At 40.5% G+C, this 21352-nt stretch overlaps 2 protein-coding genes across 3 annotated transcripts in view; one reads left to right on the top strand and one right to left on the bottom strand.

Annotated features, from left to right (window-relative positions):
• The first annotated feature begins 525 nt into the window (after positions 1-525).
• Positions 526-3585, top strand: lzic (leucine zipper and CTNNBIP1 domain containing). The gene is made up of 7 exons (XM_079226694.1): positions 526-612; positions 861-986; positions 1093-1228; positions 1447-1545; positions 1670-1765; positions 1997-2078; positions 2543-3585. The coding sequence occupies exons 2-7, from the start codon at positions 886-888 to the stop codon at positions 2596-2598; spliced, it is 570 nt and encodes a 189-aa protein (XP_079082820.1). The 5' UTR covers positions 526-612; positions 861-885; the 3' UTR covers positions 2599-3585.
• Positions 3586-7002: 3417 nt separating this feature from the next.
• clstn1 (calsyntenin 1) overlaps positions 7003-21352 on the bottom strand; it is a gene marked incomplete at both ends in the record, with an annotated part of 34591 nt that continues 20241 nt past the window's right edge. Inside the window, 16 exons of one of the 2 annotated variants that reach the window (XM_079226796.1) lie at positions 7003-7197; positions 8539-8723; positions 9432-9564; positions 9696-9841; positions 10145-10315; positions 11531-11775; positions 13229-13377; positions 14069-14226; positions 15206-15256; positions 15643-15805; positions 15967-16088; positions 18049-18297; positions 18419-18604; positions 18877-19026; positions 19717-19925; positions 20758-20953. In XM_079226796.1, coding sequence (XP_079082922.1) covers positions 7003-7197; positions 8539-8723; positions 9432-9564; positions 9696-9841; positions 10145-10315; positions 11531-11775; positions 13229-13377; positions 14069-14226; positions 15206-15256; positions 15643-15805; positions 15967-16088; positions 18049-18297; positions 18419-18604; positions 18877-19026; positions 19717-19925; positions 20758-20953 — 2708 coding nt within the window. The remainder of the gene's footprint in view (positions 7198-8538; positions 8724-9431; positions 9565-9695; positions 9842-10144; positions 10316-11530; positions 11776-13228; positions 13378-14068; positions 14227-15205; positions 15257-15642; positions 15806-15966; positions 16089-18048; positions 18298-18418; positions 18605-18876; positions 19027-19716; positions 19926-20757; positions 20954-21352) is intronic. The other variant, XM_079226797.1, reaches the window with a different exon arrangement.

The raw sequence follows: 21352 nt of genomic DNA, 5'->3' as shown, positions 1-21352 counted from the left end.
GGATGACTATGTGATAGGAGTTACACGAGTTAAGAAAATAAAAAACTATAACGTTATGGTGAGTTAGCGAGCTTCATATGCCACTTAATTAGAAACCGCAGGTAACGTTAGCCTCATACAGGCAACGCGGTTGGTACAGGATGCTCAAGCAAACGAAACAAACCCGAGGTGAGGAAACAAAGAAGAAGTTTTCTATCGTAGAGAAAGATAAATAATGTAAATATGAATTACACTACCTGGAGAAACTTCTGCTGTCTGCTCTGAAATGGGGTACTTCCTGTATGGACGTGACATCAAGACATCTGATTGGACGAGCCAACCGGGAAAAAACATGATTTGGCATAAGCAGCCAGGAAGACATTTGATTGGACGGAACCAACCCGGAAGCAGAGAGCCAGAGCCGCACCCACACGCCTGCTCTACGTTCACAATCACAAACACACGTCCACGAACGCTTCGACAAACATCATACATAGTGGAACCTGTCTTAGAAGTAGTGGTTTTTGAAAGGCATTTTATGATACGGCTAGTTTTACTTTATGTTCGTCAAGCTGTTGCAAATATTTAACTGATCAAACAACTGGTTTACAGCTGTAAACAAAGAGAGTCCCGGTGAGACGTTTTCTTTTAGCACGCGAGCTAGCTATCCTGCTCACTAAATAACTTTATTGTCGGCTGGATAGAAGCTCACAGACTCTTACAGATAGAAGATTCGTCCACAGTTAGATAATATCATTGATGTCGCATGAAACTTACAACGGTGTTGTTTGACGGCGCCATTCTGATGAAGTATGCCAGGATAATGTATCTTGAGATTCCTGTTTGTTGACTGTTTTTTTCTGTTTTTGCTTTCTCCAAAGGTTGTACACTAGATTGGAACTAACCATGGCCTCTCGAGGGAAATCAGAAACTGGGAAATTGAGGCAAAATATGGAAGAGCAACTTGACAGACTGATGCAGCAGCTTCAGGATCTGGAGGAATGCAGGTGCACACAGGCTCTCTAATGAATTACCAAATTAGACTGCTAAGTGATAATACTTTTACACATTTGTCCTGTTGTTGATTTATCATCCTCTCTTTGGTTTTCCTAGAGAGGAGCTGGACGAGGAAGAGTATGAGGAGACAAAGAAAGAAACCCTGGAACAGTTGAGTGAATTCAACGACTCCCTGAAGAAGATCATGACGGGAGACATGACACTTGTGGATGAGCTCAGTGGAATGCAGCTGGTAGGGACACATACTAGATGATGTGCAGCTTCTGAGTATTTAGGGTGACTGAAAGATGCTAGAAATGTTCATATTTTTCTAATTTTAAATGATGTCTCATGCTATTGCACAGTTTTTTTGTTTTTGTTCATTGTTATGCACCTTTCACCAAGTCAAATCCCTTGTATGTGTAACGTACTTGGCAATAAACAGTTCTGATTCTCACTCTGATTCATCAGGCAACCCAGGCAGCCATCAGTCAAGCTTTCAAAACGCCGGAGGTGATCCGACTTTTTGCCAAGAAGCAGCCGGGACAGCTGAGAACCAGACTAGCAGAGGTTTGCGCCGCAATGTCAAAGACGTGATCGTATTTGTTTCATGCACAGTCGTTCTCCTTTGCATTCATCTGTGTGTTGCTTGCCTGAAACTGGAAATCCAACTAGTGTGTGATATTCTGTGCAGATGGACAGAGATGTTATCGTGGGGAAACTGTCGCGGGACGTGTACACGCAGCAGAAAATGGAAATCCTCACAGCCCTGAGGAAACTGGGAGAGAAGGTGAGGGACGCTCACGGCAGACATGTCCTGTTCTTCCACTGGTTCGTGGGTGACTCAGAGTCTTGTGCTCATGAGTCCACATGACTTATTTTAGTCCGCTGGCATGAGGCTGAAGGACGAGTTGCTGCAACAGGCCTGAAGCCCACTTCAGAAGAAGCTGTTACCTTTTAAACATAATTGTCTAATCAAAGCTTGAATTAATGCATTGTTTTTGTTTCTCTTCGTGGACAGCTCCCATCAGAGGACGAGACTTTTCTCACTGAAAATGCCACAGCTACTCTGAGCCAGTTTGAAAAAGTGACTGCAAACTTAGGTGAGAATAAACATGTGATTTCACTGATACAAAGTTTTATGTTCGCATTATAATTTAAAACACTCATAGTATACAGAAATGTATGTGTGTGTGTGTGTGTGTGTATATATATATATATATATATATATATATATATAACAAAAAAAACAGTATATATATAGAACAGTATTTGTATATATTCTTTGTAAATATAATTTCGTTTTCTGTTTTATTTCCCCTTTAAGTGCTACTTTTTATACAATGTGTTTTATTTAATTTCCCATTTATTGTTTGTATTAAATTCTAATTCAAATATTTGTAATAGCTGTTTCTAAGTGTTCTGTGTGTGTAGCGTGACGAAAGCTGCAACCACATTTCACTGTGCGATCCTGTATTTAATCTTTGAATCCTTGAACGTGTTTAATCCTGCCAATCAAGTTATTGATGGTTTTTCATATTTAACCATGTCTTGCCCTCTCTTTCAGGCTCCGAAGACAAAATTCTGGCTTTAGCTAGCTCTGGTGTGAAAACTAAGGCATAGCAATTCTATTAATGTTAATTTTGTCTTTAATACTACCAAGAAAGAAATGTGCCAATTGATCATTGCTTTTGTAAATAATCAGTGCACTTCTAGATGTTGCTGATACTAACACTGTTTACCTGTATTTTTTTTTTTTATATAGCTCCCAGCTTTTGCAAATGTCATGTATTTATCCAGTGGCTTGTGACATTGTATCATAGGTACGAGCATGTGATTTTTTTTTTTTTTTTTTGGAATATGAAGACATGGACATGAATGTAAAAGATAGTCCAAGAGAAATACTGTTGTGATTCGTGCTGTATTTCTGATTGGGTTGCTGTGTCTATCGGGTGTAAAACCTGAAAATTCAACATTGTTGTTTTAAGATGTCAAATATTCCAGATGTCTTTTATTTTTTTCAACTAAACTCTGCTGTTTACAGGGATTTGTACATTACGAGAACTTTGAAGTCACCATGGCACACTACAAAGGCAGCAACTCTATTATGTAAAGGTCTTTGCTTTGACAACACATGCCAGATATGATATTGACATCGCGTGGCAGTAACAAGTCACAGCTCTATGCCAGGAACAGATGGAATTGTGGCAAAATAATGTAATAAACGCAACTATGGCCTATTCAGATTGAAACAAAATACAATCTTTGGAAGTCTGCATGGAAACTGAATTTGTCTGGTGCAAACACAGTATTAGGACTGAAACAATGAGAAACAATCTTTGACTGAAATTTGATCCGATGTGTTTTTCTCCAGTTTACTTGCAATGTGATAAGAAGGTCACTTTACAGGACTAGATTTTATGGTGCACTCACTCTGCAACATGATAAAAGCTTCAGGGTCACAGACAAAAGGATAAAAACACCTCTTCAACCACTAGAATGAGTGATTGAGCTGTTTTAAAGAAAATACCAGAGGTCTGAATATGATGAAGATATTATGATATTCAGCTTTCAAGTCTTGTTTATTTGAATGTGAATAAAACATTTATAGATCAATGGCGTTTTTTAGATGTATTCATTTTAACCTGTTTCACCTTTTATTTTTGGGCTTTAACTCATCATTTTCATCACCAGAGGGCGCCAATGCTCCACATTGGAAATACTTTCAGTAGCACTGCCCAAGGTGTGCAAGTCTCCTCTAGTGATGCACTTAGTGTGGCGATTGAAGAAAAACAAGAGCAGACACAAGTTATACCCCATCTCATCATCCTTTATTTTGTTTATGAGCAAGCATCAACTTCACTACAATTTGCCTTTGAATTGGTAGAAAAGTGAGAGCAGCTCCAACAAGCACAAAGGAAGCATTCAACCGTTCTGAAAACATCGTCACCTTCGGTTTTGAGCACATTTTTAAAAGAAAAGAAAAAATATATATATCTGGAGTGTCGTGGACGTGTGAAACAGACATTCTGAGAATCAGTAGTGTGTCACGTCTCCTGTCTCACAACACCACATGGAACGTACACAAACTTGTGGTTCATGCAAATTAAATTCCCCTTAAATCTTAGTGTTATTACAGTATGGCTGCATTTCAGTTTGTTAGGCAGTGACATTTAATTCAACCAACTTGCACTGAGCTTGGGGGCTGATCAGAAAGCATTAAGCCCAGAAAACTGGAGGTTGTAGAGTCACAGTGGAGACTTGACTCATGGTTCTGTGTGCACGTATCAGTGACCCATGGTATTGTACTTTAAAATTGCAGATGAAATGTGGACATTAAGTGTTTGACGTCATGAAACGGAGAATTTCGACAGGCTTATACTCTGGTTCTTGTGAATTTCATGCTGCCCTCAAAATCATTTCTCAACAACTCAGGCAATAGGACGCTGTTCAAAATTACCTTCCACTATACACAAATAGGTCAGTTAACAGTATACCCAAGTATGCTGCCAAAGCAATTTCATAATGTACTGTACATCTTCTTAAAGGTGTATCCGTCAATGATTTAGTACAATATCTATTGAACATACAATATGGATCTACTTCCTCTACACATCAACATGGACACATGACATCTATGTAAAACGTTTTTTCACTTTTAATAAAACTAGCAGTGGACTACTGTTACAACAAACTGAAACAAGATGTAATCCCCAGCTCTGTAAGAAATATACCATTAAACAAATACAAATAAAAAACAAACAAACAAAAAAAATTGCCTCAATAAAAGAGCACAGATGAGTGTTTTTGTTAGACCTGCTAATTGCGCTATGATCGGAAAAAGGCACTCCCATCTCAGCCGGCTCAGACCTGGCCCCCTTTTTTTTAAAAGTCCAAGTCATCATGGAGGGGAGACTGTTCACTACATTTCCACCACAGACCTCTTTTATAAAGTATACATTAATTGAACCTCAGAAACACAACTGTGCAACTCAAACCCTCAAAAGAAGCCTTGAACGTGTATTTGAATTCAATTTTGGCTTCTAAAAATAGACTTGAACGCTAAATATGAGACTCAAAACACCAACGTTTCTAATCCCGATATAATGCCACATTCTGTTCACTTGATGCCTCAAATCTGATTTGCTTTTAATTAATCCAGGTTTGGGAAATGTTAACATTTTAACTTGGTACCCAAAAACATGAGACAAACACCAAATAGTTTAGCGTGGAGGTACATCTGTATCTGGCTTTGTGAAAGATATATACAACAGTGATGGACAACAGTGTCTGAGAGGAGATCAAGGTCGGACACATTTTCCCAATCAATTGTATAATAAGCTTTATACTGACACCAGAAGGAAAATAAGTTTACCAAATGTAAACAAATATCTTAGAACAACTCTACAGTACAGTTACATGTACAATAAAATCTAGTGGTCTACGGCAAAAAAATATTTCATTTTAAGAATAAGAAGATTCATTTTCAAACTGTTTTCTTTTTGTAACCTATGCAGTCATAACCTCAGTTGTAATTCCTTGTGCTGCGATAAAGACATTGCATATTCTGCAATTGGAACCAGTTTAAAAATGCATCTAATGTACATCTTTATTATTATTATTTCAGGTTAAATAGCCGTGCCATGGAAAAGGAACTTGCAATAAAACAATCCTGAAAAGTACTTTGATTTCTATCCCTCAAGACAATGCCAGCAACTGCACTATTCCACCAGGCTCCACTAAAGCCGCCTGTCACTCCTCTGCTCTCAGTAGTGAGTGTGTAGGGTTTCTTCCTCCCTACTTCTGTCCACGCAGCAGCACGGATACGCACGGAGGGCTTTTAAAGCTGCTGAGGAAATCTCTCTGCTGGTCCAAGTTCCCTGGCAGAAACGTTAGTACCCATATTTCAAGATCAACAGCACTGCAGCACCTCGACGGCCTAGTGTTTGTACTGTTCCACGCAAAATGTAGATTTACATTAGCATTTCTGAGTATCTGAACAAAAAGAAAATCCCTTCTGTACAACAGTGAGATCTAATGGGAATGAAATACACCGACGCCTGGAGTAGAGCATTGTGCAAGCAAAGCAAAGCAAAGTATGAAGCTGAAACCATCCACCAGTCCTGCCTACGAGAAAGCAAAATAATTGATTTTTCTCTTTGCAAAAAAAAAGAGAGAAAAGAAGACAAAATGGACACCACTTTGTCATGAAAACCTCCGCTCAACAGTCCTGGGTTTCTCATCATGAAGCAGACATTTTTTGTACAAGCATGATGAAAAGCTTTTGCAGAAATTTAGCGACATGCTTCAGCCTGTGTGACACAAATATTCTACATTACGAACTGCGTCATTTTAGATATTGGACCCCGTTGAGTAGGCCTTCACTAACACATTGACTAATTACATGGTTTCTTTATATTTACAAAATCTTTAAAAAGCAATTTATTTCTCTACACATATGACTTCTCAAATATCCTCATGCACTAAAAGAATTAAAAAAAAGAAAATGCGATCTATTTGTTAAAAGCATCGTTTTGTTTCACTGTGGACTACAAGTCGAGAAAACTCAAGTCAAAGCTCGACGTGAGATTAGCGGCAAACAATTCTAAAAGCTTCACACAAAGAAATTAGGGGAAAAAAGTCTCCATTTGAAAAGCTTTACGTCTGAGAGAAAACAAAAAAGTGCAGGATTGGCTTCTTCACTCAGTTCAGAACAAATGTAGGCCAAGTTTTCCTGGAAATTAAAATATAATAAATAAAAAAATTAACAGTAAAAATCAGCAATCCGGTGATGACTACACTACACTGAGTACCACCACTAAGATAACAACAGGAAAGCCTTGACCATATATATACGCTGAAGGAAATTTAGTTTTGCTTTTTTGTATTTTTTGTTTTGTAGGGGGCAGGAGTGTGTATGGAGCAGTGAGTATGAGGATCTGAGTGAGTGTGAGTTGGTGATGTGTTTGTGTGTCTGTGTGTGTGAGAGCTTGTGTTTAGTGTTATGTGTGTGTTTGTGTGTGATGTTTAGTAAGTGAGGGTGGAGTCGTCCCACTCCAGCTGCTGCTGTCTGCTGGCCGCCTGCTGGTCTTCTGGCTCTGCGCCCTCCTCGTCTTCGCTGCTCTCTGACTCAGCGCTTGTGATGTCATCTTCCTCCTCTCCATCCTCGCTCTCCTCCTCCTCTTCCTCCTCCTCCTCGCTGCTGTGCTGGTCCTCGTACGTCTGCATTAGAGACAGAGGGTGGGGTTGTTTGTGAGATCTAAACTCCTTCGTGCGGATAGCTTCACATGTTTTTTTTTATATCAATTCTAAATAACTTTGTATTAAGTAACACACATCTTAACATCCTGCTTCAAATGTTTTTAAGATAGGTAAAAAAGACATTTCTTTAATTCCAAATAGTTGAGCACTAATAAAGGAATATCTCTTTTTTAAAGCTGTATTGGGACATGTTTGATGTTTGATGAAAACCATTTTATAGGTCTAGATGTCATTTCTCTCAGTGCAGCCATGATCGCGATGATGTGATTTATGTTCATTATTCTACAATTAATTGCTTAAAAAACGGTACTTAAAAACATGTTTGTATTGGAGTTTGATTCAGAGTATGACACCCACTGAAAATCTTCTTTTAGTTACTTCTAGTAGTGAAATCTTCTGTCTCACACTGTGACACCACTGTTTCCTCTCTGACCCAGTCAGACCTTTCACTAGAGAGGGAAGAAAAACGCTGTCTATCAACCTGGTTACTCATGAAGTTAAGATGTTAGTCGCTGAATCATTGTGACTCATGTTTGGGGCTCGGCGATATATCAATAATACAGTATATATGGGTATTGTGAGACAAGCAAACGTCTTGGGTTTCGGATATGGTAGTATGGCCTAAGAGTCGTCTATCCCTGGTTGTAAAGGCTGCATTACCAGACAGTTTTTTATTATTTGCCTTTACCTACTTATTAGTTATTATGTCCACTGAGGATTATTTATCAAAGCTCTCTTTATGTGAGACAGTCAACCTGGCAACATTCTCTCTCTAAAGTATTTGCAAAAAAAATATTGTGACACCTGATTTGCTCCATATCGCCCAGCGCTACTAGCAATTAGCAAAGAACATATATATAAATGAATGCCAGCCCACAAATGACTCAAAAAGGTGTTAGTCCACTGTACAAATATCTATATCCTGCATACAAACTGACTCATTAGACATTTGGACTTTTGAAGGACAAACATATCGGTGCTGCTTTATTGGCTGGGGGAAACAAAAAAGCTCTAAATCTCCACAAGATTGGTGCACAAAAATAATTTAAATATTGATACATAAATCTTTTATTTTAATTAGCGAGGTAACACCCACCAAAGTCTCTTCCCCTATCCCCACAGGGCTGTCAATCATGCAAGCTCAGACTAAAGTAGGCCACAGTCACAACATCGCCCAGAGAACACTAGCAACATGCCCACATTGTGTTGAGAAGTGAAATTCAGTTCAGCGTTTCACCGACTCATCACAAGAGAAAATATTCACTCATGTTGTCTCCCTGCAGACACACGGTGTGTTGTTACCTCCATGGGGTTGACGGTGATGGTGAGGGCTGAGTCGTCCCAGTCCATCTCGTTCTCCTTGCCGTTCTCCTGGTCTCCCACGGTACGCTGGTGTGCGGCGCGGATGCGGAACACGCCCAGAATGATCATGAACACCAGGAAGCTGACGCACACCACAATGACAATGGTGGCAGCACTGGGGACAACTGTGATGAAGCAAGTGCAAACAAACACAAAATGAGAGCTTAGCGGTAAACAATGATTAATTTGCAAATGGAAACCCTGTTGGAGCTTTTTGTGGGGAGACACGGCGTCCTTGTCTGTCTGAGGGCATTTCAAGGGCTGATGTTAACGGATCCTCAGTAAACTGCAGATGAATGCTCTAGGTGTGTGTCTTTCTTTAAATAGCTGTGCCTGTCTCCCTCCAACATGCTCCACTTTGCCCCATATTAGCAGGAAAGGGCCTCTCTTTTACGGGGCAGGCTTAGTGAGCCTGACAGCCCAGAGGATTACTGAAGCCAGGAAATAAAAGGTTGAGTTCAGACCGCCATGTGTACAGATGTCACAGACAGCACTCAAGTGTAATCCCTAAACTTGTGCCATATAAAAAAAAAACACAGGCAAAGCACCAGTGTTTCATACGTGCCCTACTTCTGGTTAATAGGTTGTAATCCATCCCAGGCAATGCTCGTCACACCAGAGGCTAAACATTCTCCGCAGCAACAACAATTACGCATATTACTAGTTTAATATAAAATATATATCATGATGCTTTAAAGTCTGTGTTAAGGCAAGATGTAAACAATCTCTAAATGGAGTAAAAACAAACACAGTCTTGTCTTGTATGATGCCAAGGACAAAGAAAGAAACATTGTGTATCATTTTTACACACTGGGTTTCACATGCTGCAGTACCTGAGGCCTGGTGAGCGTTGATCAGGTTGTGACCGGACAAATCCACAGAGGCGTGATGCACAGGGTTGATGAAGTTGGGCTGCACCATGGCATTGGCATGCTCCACGGGATTGGCTGTGTGGATGACATTCACCTAGAAAGAAGAAAAAAAACAGAAACACACATGTATACTGTCAGAAAACTTTAGATGTCGCTCAAGTATTTAGGGCACTGCTTGCACTCCTCTGCTTTTGAACGCGTCACATAACAATTGCTCAGTCATACCTCGACTTTGAAATCATTGCTGATGTAGCGGCCGTTGAGCTCGGAGCAGACCAGTTTGAATTTCCTGTCGAAGAGCGCCTCGGTGTGCCAGTTCTTGTAGCGGATAAGATGCAGGACCTGCTCGTAGTTGGCCATGGTGTTCACACCTGGAACATACAGAGAAGATACATTTGATCAGCAATCAACAGAAAAGCTGTTAAATAAGAGTATTGCTGTGGAATAGTTTGTTTGGAAAAAATAATGGTGGTTTTAGGATGATTTAGAAATGTATCCTTCAAGATTCTACCCCGTGAGACAGTAGATTTAGTAACTGCGATTACCCTTTTTTAAATATAGATAGATATGTTTATTTGTTAATATGTGAGAAGTCAGCTCCTGCAAAGCTATCATCAGCTCCTGCAAAGCTATCATCATATCACAGATATGTTTGGAAAGCTCTGTGTCTGTACCGGTGACGACGAGGCCCAGGTTAGAGGAACTCATCTCCAGGCCGTGCTGCTGCAGCTGGGACATGTCCACCTCCAGGCCCTCGTGCTCCCCGTCCAGCTCGTCTCCCACCACACTCACTTCACATGTGTCCAGGTTGTGCATGATCTCTTCTGACACCACTGTCTCTTGGACTGAAAGAGAAGAAAAGAAAGGGTTTTAGGATTGTAATGCAAGTTAGTTATTAGTGTTAAAAGAGTACCCATTTAAAAAACACCTGGATCAAAATCAATGCAGCAGAAATAGAGATATCGTCTTATTTATTCCATGTATTCTTCTTCTTTAGCAAAAACTGCCACCTTTATTATTATTTGTTCCAGAAAAGAGGTGTAAAGCATGTTTATATCCACATAAGCAGTACTTTAATCAATACTTTTAATGTAACTGTATTTTAATAGCCCAGCTGAGACGGCTTGTAAAACCAATTAATATTCCATGCAAAAACAATTTGCACTTTTTGACACTTGAAGCTGCTATTAGGTGTTTTTTAATCATCTGCTGTGACTTCTCGCTTGTTGGTTGTAGTGCAGGTAAATGCTACAGATCTCTGTAAGACCCTTTGTCCCATATGGCCTGCTGTTCACCACAGGACACTGCAGCTCCCGGTATCTGTGTCAGGTCTATTGTCTCTCCTCGTCTTAGCTTATACATAAGACAGCTCACACAACAGATGGTTGGCTGGCCACGGCCCCGCCCAGAAAGTAGTAAACAACTTATCTCTTTTCTCCCTCCCTCTCGCTCTGTCTCCGTCCAATCCCTTTGGCCTACAGGCATAATATCTCAAATCACCTGCTACTGTACATCTACACTGCCATCAACTGTGCATCCACATTCAGTGTCTAAGGTAATTCAAACCAAGGCAACGGATATGGTATCACTGCCTTATCACTGCCTTAGATAGATAGATAGATTGTTAGATACTTTATTAATCTCGCAATGGGAAATGTTTTTGCTACAGCAACATTTATACATACAAGTAAAGCAAAATTAAACATAACTGCAGAAACTATACAAAAATAGAATATAATTATATAAAATGAACTAACAAAACATTAATGCAAAAATGTAACGTGAGTGAATAATTTGGCCAGAGGGGATTTATTATAAAGTTTATATTATATATATATATATATATATATATATAAATTAATATTATATTAGAGGGCACAAAACTAAGATTACATAGGTGGCAGTTTCACAGTAGAAATTCAGTGTATAAAACTCAGAAGATGAACAGATTGTTAAATGAACAACGCAATCCATCCCCTGAAAATGGGTTCCCTATATCTTCAAATTCCCAATAACATTATTTGGGGTTATCGGAGGGGACATATTTGCATTTCTCTCACCCGTAGGGTCATCATCAGCTCCCTCTGCCGCTTCAGGCTCAGTGTCGGCCTCCACTTCGCGGGTGATGGTGCTCACAATGCGAAGTTCGGGGAACAGCGTCACACCTTCCTGGCTCTCGAATTCGGCAGCGCTGCGGGCAAAGTGGTCGATGCCACTCAGGCTGATCTTGGGCTCTTCAGGCTGCAGCACCATCACATAACCTTCGGCATCTGGCACTGTTACGCAGGACTCCTCGTTGAAGCATCTAGGGGAAGATTTGAGTTTGAATACCTGGGAACCTGGATGTGTTATCATAGTTTGATTAAGTTGCTGGTTCGCCCTCTGCTCTAAAAGACAAAAGAGGCATTTTGAATGTGCTAGTCTAATTAAATATGTCCAGTTCAGGCGAGGTGATGGGGAAAGTGAAAATACTGAAATCGACTCATACAGTTTCAGAACAAACGTGACAAATTAAAGCTACCCGGGGCCAAATGCATAAAACTGTGTTGATTCACTACTGCTTATATGCACAAAGACAGAAATACTGTATGCATACACATATTTTTGTCATTATAATTCCACACTGACACCCGATTCTGCTTTATACATTTGAATCATTGTGGAACCGGGTGCACGTGCACAAGCCTCATTTACACACCCACAGTTAGCCATCAGTGGTTGTAGAAACGCCCTTTAACACCCGTTTGCATATTGATATTTGAGCCAGCACCACCACAAATTGGAGCTGTCGATGAGAATTTCGGCAAAGAAAGTTCGCTGTCTGTGTCATTGTCGAGCTTCTCTAGCAGGAACAGTGCAGCTGTCATTATTCACGGCGGCGGCTATTTGTAGTGTCCATACCACGACTTCATCACGTTTCTGCGAACTATCATTGCGGTAACTCAATAATCTGCATTATTAAAGGTCAGAAGGGTGATCAATGACTTATTCATAGTGCTCATAAGTAAAACAGACTTCACAAACTGCTTCACAATTCAGGATCAAATTAAACAATCATTTGTAAGATGATGCAAAGTAGCAATTGTTTTAACTCTATTCAGGAGTAATGTGTGCAGTAGTATGTGTTCCAACTGGTCGGATGTGTAGTAAGAAATACTATGATGTTTTCCAGGATGGAAAAAAAACTAAAAACAGGATCATATTCCTTTTTTATATTTGTATATGTAATGGTGTGGAGAAAATCTTATAAGGTAACAATTATAAATGTTTTATTTCACTGTGAATGTAACTCAGTCCACCAAATAAAATCTTTGGTTTTGATGCAAAAGTGTGCATATGCTAATAAGAAGCCATGTTAAACTGCAACACTAACTTACAAGTAGAAGTACAAACAGCAGAAACCATAAATCTTAATACATTCTTTTCATACATCATCTGTACATGTTTTGTTATTTAAATTTCAGTCTCTGAATACATAATTGCTATCAAAAAATCTACATCAAAGACCATGTTTGAGGAGCTGTACGATTCTGTATTTTTTTGTCTACTCTCTTTGTTATGGAGATTAGGAACAACTTTTTACCTCTATTTGACCTCAATAATCCATCCTTTCATTCCAAGCAGACAGACCAACCCTCTCTGAGTCTCTACTAAGTAGAAAGAATCTGTTCCCTTTAACGTCTGGCTGCTGCTGCTGCTGACAGACGAGGTGACACAAGATAATAACTGGTGAAGTATTTTTTGTTTCTGCTGCTTACTTGACGGTGGTGGAGATGCGGAGGTGCCTGATGCCAGGGGTCGGGAACTGGCGTGAGTTCAAGTAGGAGATGTGCTGCATGACCTTGTCGAAGGCATCAATGTCGTCGCCCTCCACGGTTAGAGAGGATTGGTTGGGGTTGAACTCAACCTGAGAGAAGAAGTCAAGGTGACAGACTGTATGATTTGAGGCAAGATTGTCTAATGCCATGCTTACACACACAACTGTGCTAGTGCGTGCAGTCAAGCTGACACTAAGCAAATAATTACAACACCTGAAAACAAGTTTAATTCTTCTAACATGCGTCACACACAGAGCACTGTCCAGGTACCTCAGAGTCCAGGGGTCCTGTAAATATTAACGTATAGCTGAAATGGTACATTTCTGGCTGATACACATTTCTGACTGATACACATTTCATTCGCACATTTCTTTCTTTCAGAGTAGTGGTTTCAACCTTTTCAACCTTGTAGTAGGGGAGTAGGGGTTTCAAGATTAATCTGAGGGGTTGCAGGATGACGGACAAGACATAAACATAATTCATTGTTTGAGATTTTTCTCTCGTCTCTGCTTTTTTATTGTAAAATGCTGGATATTCCAACCTCTGCAGGCCTCGACAAACTGTTCAGATCACTCTTTGATTACTAACTAATCACAATCCACACATAGATGCAACCTGTGGAGGGAGTTCAGAGTACACCATTTTGCCTCCCCTACTAGAATCACAAGCCTAACGTTTGAAACCACTGAGTTGAACCATTTTCTTGATGCACACATATACTCTGTGTAGCCTGACTGGGGTTAAGTGTGTTTTGTGTCTCTAAAACAGTGTTCTCCTCACCTTGACAGCTAAAGCAACCTCCTCAGGCAGCTGCACGTCCAGTCCTTCTTTGCAGGTGTACAAACAGTCAATCACCTTCTTGTTCTCCAGCTTGCCAGAGCGGATCATCAGCCCCGCTAGGTTCCCCCGGAAAAACTGAGCCATTCTAGCATTTCCACCTGGGTATATCAGGATAGTGAAGAGGAGAAGAAAACAGTAGCAGACACACAGTAGTATTTACTCAAGTGTACGTTCCACAGACTTCATTCAAGCATGCTGCCTCAATGTGCAAAGCTGGCGTGAATGGCATTCATGCAAGTTAGTATGTGTGCCCTTACAAGGCCTGCGGCCCAGGGAGGGGGAGGGAGAATGATGGATGAGCATATACACCTTATGCATGCAACATCGGCATTAAGAGGGTGAACCACTGGCTTACTGTGGAAAAAAATCAATCGGAAAGAGAAAATAAAAAAAATTTGAAATGAGTCCTTTTTTCACTTTATTTTCACTTAATAATGGAAAGACTACCAAATGGAAAGACTACACAAAAATAAATGCCTTGAAATTTGTATATTACTGAGTATATCTGTGAGGTGCATCAATCCTGCCAAATGAGAGGAGAAAACAACTGCTGTGTCTTCCCCCCGAAACCATAATGAGCATAAGTCTCGCGCCACTGCAGAGTCAAAGACAAACCTGGACCTCCACGTCTCAAGGTCACACTGTCATCCAGTGACGTGTGTGCTGCTGAAGCCCTGTTATCTGATATGGAGGAGTATATTTTTCTGGCCCAAAGGTTATGTTCAGAAAGAAGAGCCTGCAGGACCAGAATGCTGCAGCCAGGTCAGATTTTTGAGCTCATTATATGTCTATTTCTGCTCAGGTGTATCAGGTTGTGGTGAAAAACTGTCTGATGCAGTGAGAAGAGCGTATAAATAGAGAATGGAGAAAACCAAACCAAAAAATGATGCAGGCAGCAATACAAATCACACACATCCAGACTGCATCATGTGCCAAACGCTTATGAAAACCAAATCTTTCTGCATCTACAATGTGTAAGAATCATTTGAGTCGGAATGGTATGACGATGCAGTTAGCTTGGTGGGACATTGTGGACACATGAACATATTTGAGAAGTAAGGGAAAGATTTGAGCAACCTGAGGTGGGCTCAGAGACTGACTCAGTGTCATTGTCATGTCCTGAGTTGTCTGTAAAGGACAGAAACAAGAGAGCAAGGAGAGACAGGGAGGAAGGTTGAGGATCTGTAGTTGAGATTCAGATGCTAAATAGGTACGCAGGGTGCAGCATTTAAGAATCTAACAAAAAGTTAATATAATAGCATGCATGCTACATTTTGACAGAAGCTCTAATCAACAAATATATAATAATTATAATATGAGATTATCAGGTTGCATTAAAGCATCTTTTAGCCACCAGAATTAGCTGAATGCTACAGAAACAAGAGATTAAAAGAGAGTAAAAGAGATTCACGTCTTTCTTTCCAATGCATTTGTGCTTCAGATTTATATTAATATAAGTGTATATTAATGTAGTCCGTCACAGCATTACTTTAGAAATGTATTTAAGAATTTACCTTGCCAGCAGGCACCAATGGTGAGCTGGGATTCGATCTTGGTGGAGTGCAGTGGGTAGTCCTCTGTAACCAGGAAGGGCTCAAATGTAGTGCCATCCACAAACAGAGACACAGTGGGGAACTCCACATTCAGCACATAGTGGTGCCACTCTTTGTCACACGCCTGTGAAGAACACAACAGAGGGAATGTAAAAGCTGAAATTGTGCATGTGAGTCTTACATAATGTGTTGTACCCAACTTTATTCTTGGTTAATTATCATGTGATGTACAGGCCATCATCCTCCAAACCCCACAAACAAAGTTTGGTATTAGAAGCAGCTGACCTGGTCGAGCTTCCAGTGAAACTCGGCTGGTTTGTAGTTCTCAGCCTCTGAGGGGTCCTGGCGCATGAGGAGGATCAGCCTGCAGTTGTGGACGTACAGCGAGTAGTGGTGTCTGTTCATCCCTGCAGTGGAAAATATGAGAGGGAAGGTCAAGATATGAAACGGTAGCTCTAGAATTTATATGCAAATGTTTAACTATGTAAATATTTAGAGAATGGATGCTCCAACTGCCAAATTTAAGAGTGAAAAGAAGACATTTACTAATATTAGTATTTGTTCAACTCAGCAGCTGACTCTCTTATAGAAGCCATGGTAAGCAAAAAAGCAATTACAAAGGGAAATAAATTACTACTAAACAATGAAAGTGGCAAGCACAATCCTTTATATATGTGCCTAATTTGGATTTGTCATTGTCAGCCCATGACAATTTTGTAACATACAAACATGCCCTTCAAATTTTCCCAGGGCCAGAAAAGTTCCACAACTAATTCCTATTGACACATGTACTATGTTCTCAACTGGAAGTGCAACCATAGATCTTTATTTTGGAAGAAGTTTTCAAAAACAAGTCAAAAAGTCAAGATTCACCTGTTTGTACTATTTGTACTAAATTTGTACCTGCATTTGTGTGGCTGTTGAGCTTTGAACAGATTAAAAAATGTACAATACTGTTCTCAACATATTTAGGCTTAGTCTATTACAATATTTCATCAACATCTGTCATATGATGTCAAACGGTATAATTAGAGAGCATCATGTTACACTGCAGGTCTTATCCATTAACAGTCCTAAAAAACTGCGTCTTCCTCTCATTTGATTAAGATAATCTCATCATCAACAGGCTCCCCTCTTAAGACGTAACACAGTCACATATCATGTTTCAGAATAGGATTGTGGACTCAGGCCTGATTGTAATTTTAAATTGGCCGTGTATTAATGTCCATACTAAGGGACAGTCGTGAGTCTACTCACATCCCTGCCTCGGGTGAAACCTAACACATTGCTAAAGCAGATTTTGTGTCCATTATGATACATTTAATCAATTGCTCAATTTACAGCAAGTCAATTCAATTTCTACTTTGAAAAAATTAATACATTCTTTTATGTAGAAAAAACAACAACGATTTAATGGTCCCAACAGTTCAAATAAAGATGTGTCTGTTTGCTACTGTGGGTTATTTAAGTGACTGGTCAGACTAAGTGACTTATGATGTGCATTTAACTGAACAATCAATTCATCCAAAAAACAGATTAATTTGATAGTTAACATCACTGTTTTAATGCATTTCTGGGAACATTGGTGGTCCAATATCTAATGTCCATGTTTCACAGTTTTAGTGTTTAAAATGCAGTTTTAGTATTAAGAAGTGAATGTGAGACATTAATGTTTCTGTGTAACAGATGCTGCGCTGAATGGAGGTCATGAATGGTGGTGAGATCACGGGTATGGGAGCTTCCTGTTCAGGGCCCAGCCGTTCTGATGTAATCCTTCTTATATAAGCAGTCGAACAGAAGCTGATGAACCGCCTCTCACTGACCACGACACAGACTTTACAGTCAATAAGATCAGGAAGACCACATGCAAAATGTACAGCTAATGACAGAAATGAAAAGGGCATCGCAGACTCTGTAAGACACGCAGGTTTTAACAGTAGACACCAACTATTTGAATGTGCATTTCTTAGATCCTAACAAGGGTTGATACTTGTTTGGTACTAGTTTTATGTATTGTTTAGTGCTGCTTTAATGTGGTTCTGCCATTAATGTGAAAGAATTTCACAAATATTATTCAGGTGAACAACCCTTTAGCAACACCAGAAACATGAAAATGAACTAAAATAGCTTTGAATTAATGTGCTTGTCGTGCAGCGATAGTCTTTGCATTAGAGGACCTGACAATCAATACCGGAGAGAGTCACGTTCATATCTGTATTATGGTGGGTTATTTATATTTTAATAACAACTTATGCTTTTAATTATGTATGTTATTTTGTCATTTTACAGTTGACAACCGGCCAACCAATATCAGCTCATAAAACAAATAAACTAATATTTAAACTGGAGCCTCTGAAGGGACATTACCTGTCTTGTCAGAGTTGCAGAGAATGGTCTCCTTCTCATGGGCCCCGGGGCCATGTCTCATCCACACAGAGAGCGTGAAGGGCTCCTTCAGGCTGGTGCTCACCAGGCCATCAGGGACCTTGATAGCCTGGGTGCCATTGAACTCAAACACCTGGTCGCTGTCGTGCCCGTTATCGGTGGGCAGACCTACCGTCCAGTTTGTGGAGCTGCTGGGTGCAGGCAGAAGCTCCACGGTGCCGGAGCTGGCTCCTAGAAAACAATCACAGAGTGCGAAGGCAAATACTTAGAGCACTTGGATTTCCTAAAAAGTGATTGTGATTCCAATGATTTAATATCGACAATAATCATTTCCAGTGGAGCAGTGACTTACCACATAGCTTGTGCAGAGACTTCTCAGAGTAGGTATCACGGTCGCAGCCCTTGCCAATGTGGTTGGTTTCCAGGTCAATGTTGGCACGGATGGACGTGATTGGCTCATCGCAGGTCTCCAAGTGCATGCTGGGGAAAAGAGCTAGGCTCCCTGTGCCAGGCTCGTATTCAATCCTCTTATTGAAGCCTGAAAGACAAAGCCAGAGGTAGGGTAGAATGAAAAGATGTCCTTAAACACAACACCGATAACGTGTGAGCAGTCAATACTGAGGCAATAGTAATTACTCTTCGGGAAGTTCTTTCATAAACACAATAAAAGCACTTGAAGCTTAAATAACATTTTCTAACAATGGCAGCCTGTGTGGACTCTGCATTGGTGGATCGCTTTTGTTCAACACAGAGACACACCTAAACCGTGATGGTAGGCGAGCTACAGCGAGTAGAGGAGAGCTTTGATACCTTGCCAGCTGGGTTTGCAGGTGGGCTTGACGCTTATCTTGACCAGAACGTCCTCGGATGCACGGTTCTTTCCACAGTCGTAGGCCGTCACAGTCAGCTTGTACATGCGCTCTTTGCCGTAGCTCAGTTTCTCTGTGTTCTTGATGAAGCCTGAGGGAAGCACGGTAAAAGGAGAGAGTGTCAGGTAAGCTTTTTGTTTAATTTCAAAGCTGCAGCTGTGCTAGGAAAATTATCAAACTATTTTCAAATATTTAAAAAATCTGCCAAATTGAAATCTTTGCTAAAAGGTCCGAAAGGTATTCACTGTCAAGCTGAACTAAAAGCACAATATATGAATTGACATCTCTTTCGGGCCACATTGTATTATTTTGACTTGCATCTTTTACCTTAAATTGCTATATTGAGAGTTCATGACCAAGCTAATGTGTAGCCTGATCAGCATGCAAGAGACTAAAATAAAGTGAAGGAATTAGTTTAACTAAGATCAGATCTCATCTCGGGTTATCCCCCCCACCTCAAACAATAATTAGCTGTCACAGTTGAGCACCTTCACCAACGTTATGCATCTTCACACTGATTGTTCTCCTCCTATTATCAGATGTCTATATTCTGTATTTCCTTAGTAAAGCCGGGCGTCTCCTCCGCTGAGCCTTGGTATCTGATGAAACTCGGGTGACATTTCAAGGAGACCCTCATCGCTTCACGAGGCAACAAGCTGCCTTGAATGTTAAATGACAGGCTTGCTTTTACACAGAACAATATGTGTGCGTCAATAAAATGGTGGCTCTAAGGCTTTTCCCGACATGCACTAACACAAGGCTGCTAGTTGCAGGTTCCCACCATCTTTGTCAACAGTGAAGGGCACATCAGGAGTGACGATCTCGTAGTTGCAGATTTGGCTGAACTGGAACGAGCAGTCAGCATCCACTGCCTCTACCTTCAGGATGCTGTCGTACTTCTTTCCCTCGATCACGGTGGCTTTGTAGGACTTCTCCTTGAACACTGGTGAATACTCATTGATGTCGTTCACCTGGATGTGAACGGTGGCCCTGAAATGGACATGCTTGAGTTAGGACTGTCAGCTGGGAATGTTCAAGACATACTATTCTATTGTGACACTTCATGATGATGTGTTCTGGTCCACTGATGTTTACACCGACTTATTAATATCAGTAGCAACAGAGGAATGAACTTGTCATGGACTGACAGGGGACTTATTCATTTACTCAATGTTGGCGACTGTTATCCTGCATCATCGGTGCCTCATGGACACACTGGGTGAAATTAAATGTTGGTGACTGAAAGCAAGTTAAGCGTTGCTTTGCAGTGTGTTTATTTATCTTCTCCAGTGGTTATACACTTCTCACAAATAAATAATTGACTATAAACTTTCTTAGTACAGACTACAACCAGATCTGAGTGGAACACACGCTCAACAGGGTACATTTCTGCACTCATGTCCTGATGTGCATTCATGTCAGAGCATATTTACCAAATGATCTTGGATAATTATATGGACCACTTTGGACATTACCCTCTTGAAAAAATCCCACATTCAGCTGAAGGATTTCATTATAGTTTAGCTTTTGAATTCATGGTAAAATCACATCGTTGCTATCCTACTGACCACACAGTCCAGTGGTTGGTCTCTGCTGCATTCGCTCATTTGTTTTTTCCGATGTGAAAGCAGAGCTCATATGAACTACACCTAATAGGTTAGGTGCAAAAGCACCCTTAATGAATCCCCATAGATATGAGAGAGCAGGTTTATAAAAAAAATTAAAAAATGTACAGACTGACTGCACTCTGATTGTTCAGTCGAACTAAACCGAATCTGGTCAAGGAAACAGAGGACAACTTGAGGCTAAAAGGTTGACTCACTTGTGTGATTTCTTCATGTTGGCGCCATCAGGGCCCTCTCCACAGTCGTAGGCTTGGATGGTGAAGGTGTGCTCCTTCTGCAGCTCGCAGTCCAGCTTGTCCTTGGCTCGGATGACCCCCTCGCCAGTGGACTTGTCGAGGACCACTGCCTCGAATGGGACATTCTGCCCGTGGATCCTGAAGCCGCAAATCTCACCTGAACACGTCAAGAGCCAAAAGAGATTTTGCTCACAATAACTGAAGTCAGGTGTAGAATAGTATTGCTCAAATGAAAAATAATGTTAACAAAGAAACCATAAATTCACGCAAAAAGAAAAGAAAAAAGATCAGCCACAGATTTTGGGTGCCAGGGAGTTGTAGATTGGGATGGGTGGTGTCTGTGGAGGAAGCCCAAAAGCACTGTCATATGGGTGAGTACTTGGGGGGGAGTTGGAAGAGGGTGTGGGACATTTAGTATCATAGAAGACTTTGGAAGTCTTTTCCAAGCCTCTTGAAAACATTGCATTCAGTCATGCAGGCAGAAACTGAAAAGATATGGACAGGCATTTCACAGGGGTTCTTAGGATATTAGAAATCAAATTCATGAAACCAAGCC

This window comes from Taurulus bubalis (genome assembly GCF_910589615.1).
Source record: "Taurulus bubalis genome assembly, chromosome: 11".
In the NCBI taxonomy this organism is placed as follows: Eukaryota; Metazoa; Chordata; class Actinopteri; order Perciformes; family Cottidae; genus Taurulus; species Taurulus bubalis.
The sequence above is the reverse complement of the archived record's forward strand: the minus strand, read 5'-3'. Positions and strand labels throughout refer to the sequence as shown.

Excerpts from the sequence above, each read along its gene's own strand:
- lzic (XM_079226694.1), top strand. The coding sequence starts at position 886 with ATGGCCTCTCGAGGGAAATCAGAAACTGGGAAATTGAGGCAAAATATG. Across the intron at positions 987-1,092 it reads CAGGATCTGGAGGAATGCAG|AGAGGAGCTGGACGAGGAAG; the intron begins GTGCACACAGGC and ends TGGTTTTCCTAG. Across the intron at positions 1,766-1,996 it reads TGAGGAAACTGGGAGAGAAG|CTCCCATCAGAGGACGAGAC; the intron begins GTGAGGGACGCT and ends CTTCGTGGACAG.